Source organism: Lissotriton vulgaris, chromosome 7 (genome assembly GCF_964263255.1).
Source record: "Lissotriton vulgaris chromosome 7, aLisVul1.2, whole genome shotgun sequence".
NCBI lineage: Eukaryota > Metazoa > Chordata > Amphibia > Caudata > Salamandridae > Lissotriton > Lissotriton vulgaris.
In genome coordinates, this window is record NC_141695.1 from 1525058654 (window position 1) to 1525070827 (window position 12174).

The window sequence follows — 12174 nt, forward strand, 5'->3', positions numbered from 1 at the left end:
GTTCTGGATTTGTGACATTAAAACCTGAGAAGTATGGAAACTTTTTGTAGAATGTTTTTGAACTACCTTTTGGTGGCGTTGGACAATGTTCCCATTGATTATAAGTATAAACATTTCTAGGGTTTGCTGATTTGTGCAAATAATGATGACCATAATGATTAAAACAATACATTTGTTCATAATCTAATGAACCTTCAAAGTATTCATGTTTTGTAAATTTTGCTGACATCTCGAAGTCTGACATCATATTATTAACAGTCTCAAAGTCCCAATCATCAGAAAATGTGCTGGGTGAAACAAAGTCACTCAAAGAAACCTTAAATTGATGTGGAATCTTGAACAGCTCCACAGGCCCATAAATGTCATAATCAGTTCTGTCCCATGCTATACCACCAGGTATAGGAACGGCTGTGATGTTCACTGATGACAGGTCTCTTTGTTCACGATGAGAAGACTTGTGTGGCTTCAGGAGAAAGTTGATTTTCTGACTTTCTGTGTCCATTTTACTATATTTTCCATCTATCAGCTTCCCCAAACTTAAAACAAGACTAAGCCAAAGTAGGAGAAAAAGTACACCTAACACAATCCAAAATTCAGCCCATGGTGAAACCAGGTATGTTTTTTCAAGTTGATGAAAGAGTTCTGTTATTTTTTCTTTGAATGTTTTATTTGTTAGCGTCGTTTCCAATTCACTGGGATCCTCAGAAAACGTATCAAAGTTGATGAAATAGCCAGAGGCAGTTCTGTCAATTGTTGGAATTGCATCCGGATTACTTGAAATCACTTTAGCTGTTTGATCCCTTGTCAGATTAGTATAGTCAGGTGCTATCTCATTGTAGACAGTTCTGTCTTGATGAACTGTTATTTGGGTCTCAAGAGGCACAAGTTCCATGGCTTTATTGCATAGTCCTTTTCTTACTGCAGGTTCTTCAAAGGTGATGAGTCTCTCAGTTTGAACCTCTTGGATTGTAGAAAGATTCATTCGTCTGCTACATCTTTGGAGTCCACTGGGCCTACTACTTATTATCGGCCACATGATGTGGTTTTGCCAGGTCGATGGATACGGACCTGTTTCCTTTCTTCCAGCAAGGGGCGGCAGTAATACTGTTCTTGATCCATGGATTGCTAGTACAGGTACTGGTTTTCTGTAACCAGGCCCAAAATCCTTCTGGTCCACGATCTTTTTTTCTGATTAGATCCCCAATCTTCGGAATCATGACAGGCCTTGCTGTGACAGGTGGTTGTTCTTCAGTGGTCGTTGGCTTCTGTATTGTGTTGCTCAGACTTTTTCTTGTTTCATTTAAGTCATGCAAAACAGCCAAACGGTCTTTGATATCAAAAGGCTTTTGTTCCACCACTGAAGTGTGCCGATCAAGATCCTGGATAATCATTCTAGTACCAAACAGTATTTCATATGGAGTGATTCCACCCAGAGAATTTCTTGGCAGATTGTTTAAACTACGTTGGACACTTATTAGATGTTTGACCCACCCGTCACCCGAGCCTAATACCCTAACTGTTATAGATTGCTTTATGTCCCGTTTTTTTGTTTCCACTAATGCATTTCCCTCAGGATGGAATGGACTTGAGTACCACACTGCAACGCCCAAGCTGGCCATTGCCTCTTTATAAGCACAAGAGCTAAACGCAGGACCCTGGTCAGAATGTAGCGTGCCAATTGCGTATGTGCCGATAAAGACTCTCAAATCTTTTATAACGGTTTGGGCATCAGCCGAGCGCTGAGGCCACATCCAAATGAATCTTGAGCAGGAATCCACTTCGACCATAATATATTTATAGTTGCCATCCCTTTGTAAGGGACCACAGTGGTCCAGGTAAACACACGCTAATGGTTTATCTGAAATTAGAAGGGGAGTCTGCGCCGAACGTTTCACTGTCGAAACCTTTATTTTCTGGCAGATCTCACATTCTAGAACATAGTTTCTAGTTTGTTTCCTCATGCGCGGCCACCAGTATCTCTGTCTCAATAATGATACTGTGGCAGAAACACCTGCCTGTGCAGAGGCGAGCCCTTCATGTACTGCTAAGATTAGTCCTAATCTATGTTCCATGTTTGGAATTACTCTATCACCCACTCCATGGATTCAAGCAAAAGGAACATTATTCGCATCAGTTATATATGAGTACTTGAGTGGAAAGCCTTTTGGGAGTGTTTTACCACTGTCTTTTACTGAAGCAGTGACAGCTTGCATTATTTCGCTGTCTATTTTTGTTTTTGAACGAGTGATTGCAGCTACAGAAGCCGTTTGCACAGCTGCCTTTGCGGCTTCATCAGCCAATGAATTCCCTGCAGCGTGAATGCATCACGTTGATGACTCAGTGTATGAATTACATGAGTCTTTTGTAGTTCTTTCTGTAATATAACTACTTGTTCCCAAAGCAATTTATGTTTGATTGTGGCACCTTTTGCATCTTTGAAACCGGTTTGTATCCAGTTCTGCAAGTATTTATTGTAACATTGAACACAGTAATATGAATCGCACACTATGAGTGTGAGGAATTCGCGATCACTATTTTCAAGCTCCATCTTGAATGCCTGTAGTTCAGCTCGCTGAGCTGTACAATCTCCTAGAGCTTGGGTTTTTGCGACCATAGGTCGACATTTACCATCGCGCCAGCGACCTTTAACAATCGCACACGCAGCACTATCAGCTTGTTTACCCCCAATTGCGGGCTGTGCTGATCCGTCTGTATAAATTATACATTGGTATTGTTCTAGAGGCAGAATCTCACTGGGCAGAGGGCATTCTTGTTCGTATTGTAGAAATTCTTGTGTTTTCAAGTAAGGGTCAAAAACGTATTCAACGTCTGTTGCAGCAAGAGAGTTAACCCATTGTATCCATCTAGGATGTAAAGCTTTTGCATTCGGAATGCTCACTTTTGTTCCCGCCTCTAAGGCAGGTACAAGCGTAACGACCATTATGCGTTTTCCCTGTGCGAGTGCTCTCTCTTTTGTTACTGCAGTTTGAACAGCTGTCAGAATCTTTTCTGTAGAAGTGAATTTAATTTCAGCTTGTGTGTGATTTATAAGCTATTGGTACCTTTTCACCTTCATTAAAGATTAGGTATGTGACTCCGTATCTCCCTGGGATGATTTGGATTACAAGGTTGCATATAGTTACGTGTGTCTGTAAATGTGTTGTTGTTAACATGTCTGTTTGCTCTGAACTCAAAATTTCTGTGTATTTTTTGATCCAATTAATTTGTTTGAAATCAGGTTTGAGTATTCGTAGAGAGGTTTAACCCTTTCTGCGTAATTTAGTATGTATGTTCTTCTTCCAAAATTTAGGAAACCTAGAATTGACTGTAAGTTCTTCAGTGTTTTGGGAGGTTGGAGCAGCGCACATTTTTCTAAAAAGTTTGCTGCCAAGGAGCCAAGCCGGCGACCAAGATGGCCGCGTAGTGAATCGGCTCCGCCGACTTCACTTCCCTGCTGCACTATCCTGACGAATATCCTGTGCCTCAACCCCGTCCCCGGCATCAGGAGCAGTTCCGATTCTTGTAGGTTCCGTTTCGAGCCGTCCCGGTGCTCTGGGGACCGACCTTCATCGACGGGCGACTCAGGGCCTTGCCTGGCGAGAAAGCCGGGGCCTCGCTTGATTGGCGGCACCGCCCGAAGTGAGCAACCGGTGGCGACCGAGGTCCAGTTGCTGCCGAGCGGGTCCGGGGAGCTCCAATTACATCGGGGTGTCCGGCTGCATTGTGGTGAGGCGGCGTAGAGGACGTGAGGATGATTTGGCTTGCCGGGACAACAGGAGGAAATTTGAAGCCTTGAAGAGGGGTACACGCCGGGGGCCTTGATTGTTTGGTGGGGCTGCCTGACGTGCAGATACGGCGGAGGTCGAGGTTTGGCCGCCGTTGGATTGAGACTTGGGGATTAGAGTCCACCTGGGGCACCCAGCCGCATTGGAAGGAGGCAGCGGCGTAGAGGAGCGGGATTGTGAGCCCCGTACCACGACTGACCTGCTGGAGGTTGGGCCGGTCAGGGCTGAGCAAGGTGGAGATCGTCCGCAAACCGGCGCCGCTGCTGGCCAGTCGCCCACCCGCAAAGGCTCTCGGGGGCAGAGTGAGGATCCCCAGATGGTGGGTGCGAAGCGGCAGAAGAAGAGAGTGAGGTGGGCACAAGATCTAATGGTGGCCCAGTCCTGAGGAGCTCAGTGGAAGTGGTGGATATTTTCCCCACTGAGAGAGGGCCCGCTGGAGAAAGGACCCATTCGGGGGGCTGCGGCGAGGGAAGAGAAAGACGGAGTCGGCCTGCAGGTGTCCTATGCGGTTCCCTCACTGTGCTACTATTTCGCTGGGAGTGCGGCTCAGCAGGAGGGAGCCCCAAAACTGTGCATCGCCGGAGGGGACGAGTGAGTGCCATCACCGACAAAAGCGGACACTGCCTGCCGGAACAGCTGGGAGAGCCGGAGGTGAATACGCGCAAGACAGACGACAACACAGGGAGGCCCCTAAACAGTGCGACCGGCGCTGAATTTGGGAGTGGAACAACTGGGGTGAGCTTTAGACCGGGTGACTGAGCAATGCCACGGAATAAAGCTCACTGACCGGTCTTATCCTGCATACTGCTCACAGCCAGGTGCTGCGCCGGGGGCCCCAGGAGACCTGAGCCGAGCCCACCAGGATTGGCGCCGCCATAGAGGGCTCCTGAAGGCCGCAGTGCCGCAGCACCCGAAAAGTGCGACTGGAAGAAAAAAGTGAAGGAGAAAGGGTCGCGAGAAATAAAGAAAAACATCAATGAAAGCGCAAAGGGGATGAGGAACTGAAAGGTAGAGATGGTAGAGGGGTGGTGAGAAGGAAAGAGCGAAAGACTGCAAGAGTTCTAGGGGTCAGTAGAGGGCTGGCAAATGGTAGAATGGAAGGCGAAATAAGGGCGAGGAAAGCCAGAGAAAGGGCGAAGAAGTAAGTATTTGCATTTATATATTGCTTACTAAGTAGCGAAGAGTGAGAGAGAATGAAAGAGAAGAGAAAAATAGATAGAGGAATGTAGAGTTAGAGTGGAGAAGAAAGAAACAATAGCAGGTGAGCTGGAGGGAGAGAATGAACGAGAAAGGAGAGAGAAACTACCTAACGAAGACAGCGAACTTGTTAGAGATTAGAGCGGGAGATGGGAAAGAAGAAAGAATGAAAAAGGAAAGCGAGAAAGAGTGTGACCTAAGAGAACCACATGAAAGGAGCTAAAGATGAAGGAGAACTGAAACGAAAGAGAGGGACGGGCAGAAAGACAGAAAGGTACAGAGTGAGATAGAAGGGAGAGATGGGGAGAGAGACCAGGCACATGTGGGGGGCAGAGAAAGACCAACGGAGAAGCAAAAATCATGCGTGCTCAAGCTGGCGCTTAGTTTAAAAAAAACATTAAAAATCAAAGGAAAGTTGGACAGAGAAGCCTGATACATGAAAACAAAGCTAGGGCTATGAGCTACCAAGGGGTGTCTTTTCCGGGCGGGTGAGGTATGAAGAGGGGGCATACAGAGCCTCTAAAGGAGGGGTGGGGTGTTCTCGTCATCTCAGGGGCTGAAGCGGACAGGTCTCACGGAGTACAGCCGAGCTCCACGAGGATAGGCACCCCGAGGTATCTTACCGGGTGTGAGCCAGGGGTTGCAATCCTTCCCACTCGTGGCACTCTGCAAACACCTTCTGGAATCGACACCCCCACCCTACAGCTCAAATCAACGTGGCAAAACATGGCACCTTGTGTATACATAGACACCGACTTTAATAGGAAGAAACAGCAGATTGTGTGTCAATAATGTTAACATTTTATGCTATTATCCCCTTAGAGGTAAAAGTTAATGCAGCCCTCTCTGAGGGGACTTTCTGAAACGTTTCTTAAGTCTTAGAAGAGCAGCAGCCACCAGCCCGGAAGGGAGAGTAGAAAAGGGCAATATGTGCAAATAAAAGGCAAGCAGTGGGGAGATGTTCCTTGTGTGGTTGGGGCACACGGTGAGGTATGGGAGGGTCCCTCAGCATGGACTGCGGGTGGTCTTTAGGAAACAAAACTCCTGCATCCATGCGGGGAGCATCCTGCGCATGTAGGGCTGCATGTCCTTCTGTATACACTTGAAGTAGGAGCACCACAGCAGGTAGTTCTCCTCGACCCGCCAGCGCCTCGCAGCACAACAGCTCCTTGAAAAGAGGCCGTGCCGGTGGGTGCCTCAGGAAACGTGCTCCTCCTGTGCTGCGCGGGGCTCGGCCTCCTCCCACAAGAAGTGCAGTGGGGCTGCTCGGCTTCCTCACGGTCTGTGGGAAGCGGTTTAATGGCAGTGACACAGACAGCGCTGGGATGGTTCTGTGGAGAGCGAGGCAGCTGTCCAGCTAGATGTAACTTCAAACGCCTCCGTTACCTTTCTCTTTGAGGCCCTGGGACAGGGCGCCCTGCTAGACACGCTTCACCTTCCAGAGGCAGGATAAAACGGGAGGCAAAAGAAAAAAAAATACTAATTTGCGGTGTTTACAACTGACCCGCGCAAAGTGGCAGCTGAGGCGATAGCATGAGTCGCGTTTATGTAACTGCACCGCGTTTCGAAGGTCGCATCCTGAGGTGTAATTAAAAACAGATGGTCCCCTAAAGCTCGCTCTGCGGAATGAAGCAAGCGATGAACTATTTAGAAACACATGGCCCCTATTAAGATAACAAATTGCTTCACGACAGCCGTGAAGCAGACGATCCAGTCCGGATGGGCCGGACGAAAAGGGGAAAGGACGGCAACTAAAAAGCCTCCGTTTCACTCGGTGGCCACCATTTTACATAAACGGTGATGCCAGCCAATGAAAAAGAGGGGCTGGGCTTCAAGTCCCCCTCTCAAACCTCCTCATCCACAATATGTCTCGCAGAGCAAGCAGCACATGCGCGCTGCAACACTAGGCGAGATCTAAAAAAATAATACTATGAGAAAAGAATAGGGGGATAACCAAAAAAGAAAACATAGGTACATATGTGGATGCACACATTGCGTGAGAGAATATCAAGCTATTCCCCTGTATAGTACATATTGCAAGGGTAGTGACATGGTTCCGGTTTTGACCCATTCCCCTCCCATACAATATGCACATCCACTTATAAGGTATGGGTAAAGTTTCTATTGTGGAAATGTTGGCAACGCAGGACACATGATGTTCTCTAGGAACTATAGTCTCTAACAACAAGTAGAGGTAAGGAGACTGTGTTTCTCTAGCCATAGTTTTAGGTTTAGAAGGCATTCTGAGCAGCAAATGTGGGTGATCCATCCAAGTCATAGCTCCCTGATGTCTGTATTTGAAAAATCCCCCAACAGAAAACAGAGTAACTTTTTCAAATTGAATCACACTGCGGAGGGCATGCCACAAGAGTGGGGTGTCCGCCTATGACAACAGAAGGTTCTGTAATAAAGTAGCCATAGAAGCAGTGGTTGTGATCCTGCCAGTAGGTAGAAAGGCACCCACAGGTCATAATGGGAAAAGAGTCTATAACCTAAGAGTCGCCATAAAGGTATCTCTATTCTTGTTCGATAAGCATTTCAGTACCGAGTGGAAAAACAATATTTCATATAATTTTTAATAAGACATTTTGCAACTTCTACATGAGAAATTCTGAAAAGAGTCAAGTGGCATGAGAAATGATGCCATGAAGGGCAGTGTGCAAGTGTACATATTTCAATAAATTATTATACAACAGATAATGCAGAGTTGCCGTGAGCATGAGTAGGTTATTGGTAGAATTAAGATGCCACTTGAAATATGATAATAGAATTATTGTGCCAGAGGTTATGCAATTGTACTTAATCCATCAGTAGAATTATACCAGGGAAGGTACAACACTATTACAAACGCATTATCGATATGAAAATGACAGTAGAAAATGCACAACACACTTTTACCCAACAGAGAACAACTGAATATTGTAGAAGTTTCCTCCAGATATAAATGTAATTCATAATCCCATCCCAGAAAGAAATAAGATAAATAGCCCCCTACCAGAAGATATCTAGGAATTCTAGCTGCTTTCATCTCAGTACATGGCCAATATATGTCCCCCGTGTCTCTGGCCTTTCCACCAGCACATATACAAACTATGTTTTTACTGAGCCACACCTGAGACAGGAAGGCTTAGAAGTAATTGGCTCCCAAAGATGCAGACAATGGTCTCTTCTTTCTAAGGTGTGAGGGAATCATTTTTCGTATTCTGCATTTTGGTGTTGTTTTGAGATACCGGAAGCTGACAATGCAGTCAAATATAAGCTAGCCACCTGTGACCAATACCGTGCAATGTTGAAGGTAGTCTCGTGGCTGACTTACAAAGGAAACTTTAGGTGGCGTTTGCTAAATTGATCTTCATCGGTGAACTAATCTATAGCTTTTTTGGCATGTCCTGTCTAACAATGTTACATTTGAAAAACAAAACAGTGAGAGGAACTTTCTGTTGGGAAGGGGGAATTGAAAGTGGTGTTGTCTGCGCTCTCTAATTGAAATTAATTTTATGCTCTCTTTTTTTCTCTAGACTCAGGGTGACTGCTCCACTGGTTGCATCGTTCCTGTGTCATTGGAAATACAGGTGCTATGGGCAGAAGTGGGGCTGAGGTCCAACCCACAGGCCCAGGTGCTTGGAGCTCGGGTCAAAAGTCACTGCTCACAGCTGACGGTAAGCAAAGGACGGAGGAGACATGCATTTGAACACGCCCTGTGAAAGACATTCTCCATAAAATAATGGTGAGGGAGAGGGGTAGATGAGGAAATGCACTGGACTATTGCAGTGGGAGATATTACTTTCAAGAAGTCCTTTGATGGGAAGGGGAAACGCACTGGACTGTAGCAGTGGGATAGATGACTTCAGGAAGACCTTGTAAGGGGAAGCAGTGCATCTCAAAGGTTCAATGTGGCAAGGCCGGGAGTCACGAAGTCTTGCAGTGTTAGATTGTCTGGTTCTCGGAAAGGTGTGCCGCACTACACAGTGTGATGCATGGATTAGTAAGTAAAAAGGGACTCACAGTGATGGATTAAACCCAGATCTGTTGACTGGGTGTGAGTGTTTGATTGGTTCAGATGCTCCGTCCATCACCACCCCCTTTTGTACCGCTTTGTTCGCCATAAGTTGGCAGGGTATGCTCAGACGTGAGTCCCTTGCTCACTTTGCCACCTGATTCAAGCAAGCCGGTCTGAGGACGGCTGGAATGCCAGAAACCGGTCCTCGGAAGCTTGTTTCCGGTCTAGGGAAGACATGGCGTGGCAGTTCGGGCTGGACTGTTCCCATGAGGCACAGGGTCGGACCGATTTGCATATGGCCATGTCTGAACTGGGGTGGCCGAGTGGGCTAAAGAACGGTGATGGATTAAACCCAGATCTGTTGACTGGGTGTGAGTGTTTCATTGGTTCATATGCTCCGTCCATCACCACCCCCATTTGTACCGCTTAGTAAGTAACAAGGCGGAAGAGGGATGGGAAAGTTGCATGCTTTGTACAGTCTTGTAGTGTGAGAGACTTGCAATGGAAAGTCTTGTAATGATAGAGGTAAGGTTCACAAAGTCTTTCGTTGGGAAGAAGCCCATCATGAAATCTCACAATAGCTAGGGCAGTAGTCATTAAGTCTTGCAGTGGGAGAGTCAAGCTTCAGGAAGGCCTTCAGTGGGAAGGAGTTTATCGTGAAAGCTTGTAGTGAGGGTCATGGGCCATGAAGTTTTGAATTAGTAGAGAACTGCATCAGAGGTGTGCATTGGCACGTTTCACGGTGGGAGAGGCTTATCTCGGAGTTCTGGTGATGTGGAGAGGCATGCATTATAAAGTATTGCATGTTCCATGAAGTCTCTGGTTGGAAGGGGAGCACTAGAAAGTATTGCAACAGGACATCCAGGTCTCAGGAAGTATTGTGTGTTGAGAAGATATGAAGGATTCAGTCTGCAACCTCTTGCACCTGCTTCCATAGACGTAAGTCTGTTTTTTGGGGGTTCTCTGCAGTTTGTGGAAAGGTTTCCCTGATTCATTATTTTAAAATTCATGAAAGCAATGGAAATACATTCAGTATTCCAGGAGAATCACTGTCCAGTAGGACAAAGCCAGTTTCAAACTATTGAAATACAGATTTACCTTCATCTTACGAAAAGGAAGAGGCTTAGACTATTCAATTGCATACCCCATCTTCGCCTAGGAAATACCAACACTACTGTAGGTTAAGTGACCACTAGCAGTGGATGCACTGTTAACCTAAGTAGCCACCTATGCCTTCAGGTAGTGGACTAGTAAATGTGTCCTATATTAACACAGTGTAACAAGTTCGTTGATAGTTGGGAACTGGAACATAGAATCACATCGTAAGGATATTTTTTTATACTAAAGAGGGCCCTCTCACATTTAACATGCCTCTGGCCCTGATTCCGAATGGGATCGATGGGGGACGAGGTATTTACCACATTGACAAATGTCGATACTGCAGGGTGAGGTATATACCAGTCGCGATAAAAACCTCCCGTTCATAGTTTTCAGTTAGAAAATGGGGAATAACCTGTACATTTCACTGCTTACCGTGTCGAATTCCACATGTACAGTATTTTCCGGCCACTTTCCCCAGTTAATTGCAGCAGGTTTTGTTCTGCTAGTTTTTACCAGGGGATAATTCTGGCGGCCATTAATTACCCCTGTACTTGTAAATCAGACAGTTTGGTGATAGGAGCTCATTAAACACTTCGTTCGTCTTCTAGGCTGAGCTCTTGAGAGAGAGGGCTCTTGATGTAAGGGTATTTACTCAGTTGCAGCAGTCCAGGAATTATTGGAGATTTGGCAGTGCTTCTTGCTGAACTGAATTAATATGTCCAAATGTGCCTTCCGCAAAGCCTTTTATCCAGTTGTGAAGGAGAGGGAATGGTTCTACACACTCAGTTGACCATGAGTTTGGACAGGCGGGAGATAAGAGGCCTCCATTAGGTGCGTTATTCCAGAAGAAGCACATTGGGAAGATGCATGCAGAATTCATCCAATCAGAACTACCTGTAAGCAAAGCAGTGAGATGTTTACTGAGTCTGTAATTATTATTGCATTATGTTTACTGACGGGGAAGTGGTTGACTAATCCTTTTTTTTCATCTATTTCTACAGTGCCAGAGTCCAGTTATTTTGGAGACTACAATCTCTTTTATTGACACTACAGTGTATCCCCAGTATCCACGTGGCCAGCCTGCAACGTTTTGGAAATTGCCGTTTGACTTCTATTTCCCTTTCAAAGTGGCTGTGAATGGGGTATCAATGCATGGAAGAGATGTGTCATGCACCTCCCTCTTCAGCTTTGCTACGGTGATATTTATTTTGATAATTGATGTGTGAGGGCTCTACGAGTAGGAACATACTATTAGCAAAAAACAGCTGCAGGCAGTTTTGTTAAAATCCCTCAGTCTGAAAGATTGGTGATCGAGACCTCAAAGTCGAGTATGAACACTGGAGCAAATAGATCAATCGCAAGGTATTTAACAAAACCTTTGGGTACTGGGTGCGTACTCTATTGTTTCGCTATAGGGCGGGCACTGTTAGATATTTATGTTTTCCTTTAGGCTTTCAGGAAAATCTAGATACGTCTCCCTGCCCGTGTGATGGGAGCTCAGGCCAATCTATGTTAAATTTCTACTTTTCTGCGGTTTTTACGCCATATACACAAAGAGCATTTTGTTACCCCCTAATTAAGAGGCTCAGCCTTATCGATTTTAGAAAAGCTTATAGCAAACTGCTACAACTTAATGATGAGTGTATCTTTTATGTGGGCACGTTTCTGAAAATTTCTGTCCGCGCTCGTTTTACAAGGAGCTCCTATTAGAACTGTTTTATAATTGTATTCCTGACTGATAACAGGCTGTGGATGTCACTCTCTGAATTTTATAGTGATTTTTATGAAATGCCTGTTTTAAATGTTTTTAAATTATTCACTGTGTTTTTTAAATTTACTTTTATGGATACTTTTGTAGCTGAACTAATTGATTGAGTGGGCATGTTGTATAGAGAACATCTCAGAGACGAATGTCTCCTTACCTGCACTCCACTCATTTTCTTTAGCATGAAGGGGGCATGCTATCAGTGCAGAACAAAGAAAGGTATAAGACCTATAAATGAATACTACAGATTTTTGAACTGTTGCTCCTAATTAGTCCCAGGACACAGCTTGAAAAGCTATGCAAGAAATCAAAGAAGAAGAGTCAAA

General features: G+C 45.4%; 1 protein-coding gene across 1 annotated transcript in view; it reads left to right on the top strand.

Annotated features, from left to right (window-relative positions):
• The window catches only part of TCTN3 (tectonic family member 3), a 420785-nt gene extending 408855 nt beyond the window's left edge, over positions 1-11930 (top strand). Inside the window, exons 13-14 of the mRNA XM_086932394.1 lie at positions 8501-8641; positions 11085-11930. Coding sequence (XP_086788520.1) covers positions 8501-8641; positions 11085-11309 — 366 coding nt within the window. The 3' untranslated portion in view covers positions 11310-11930. The remainder of the gene's footprint in view (positions 1-8500; positions 8642-11084) is intronic.
• Positions 11931-12174: the final 244 nt, after the last annotated feature.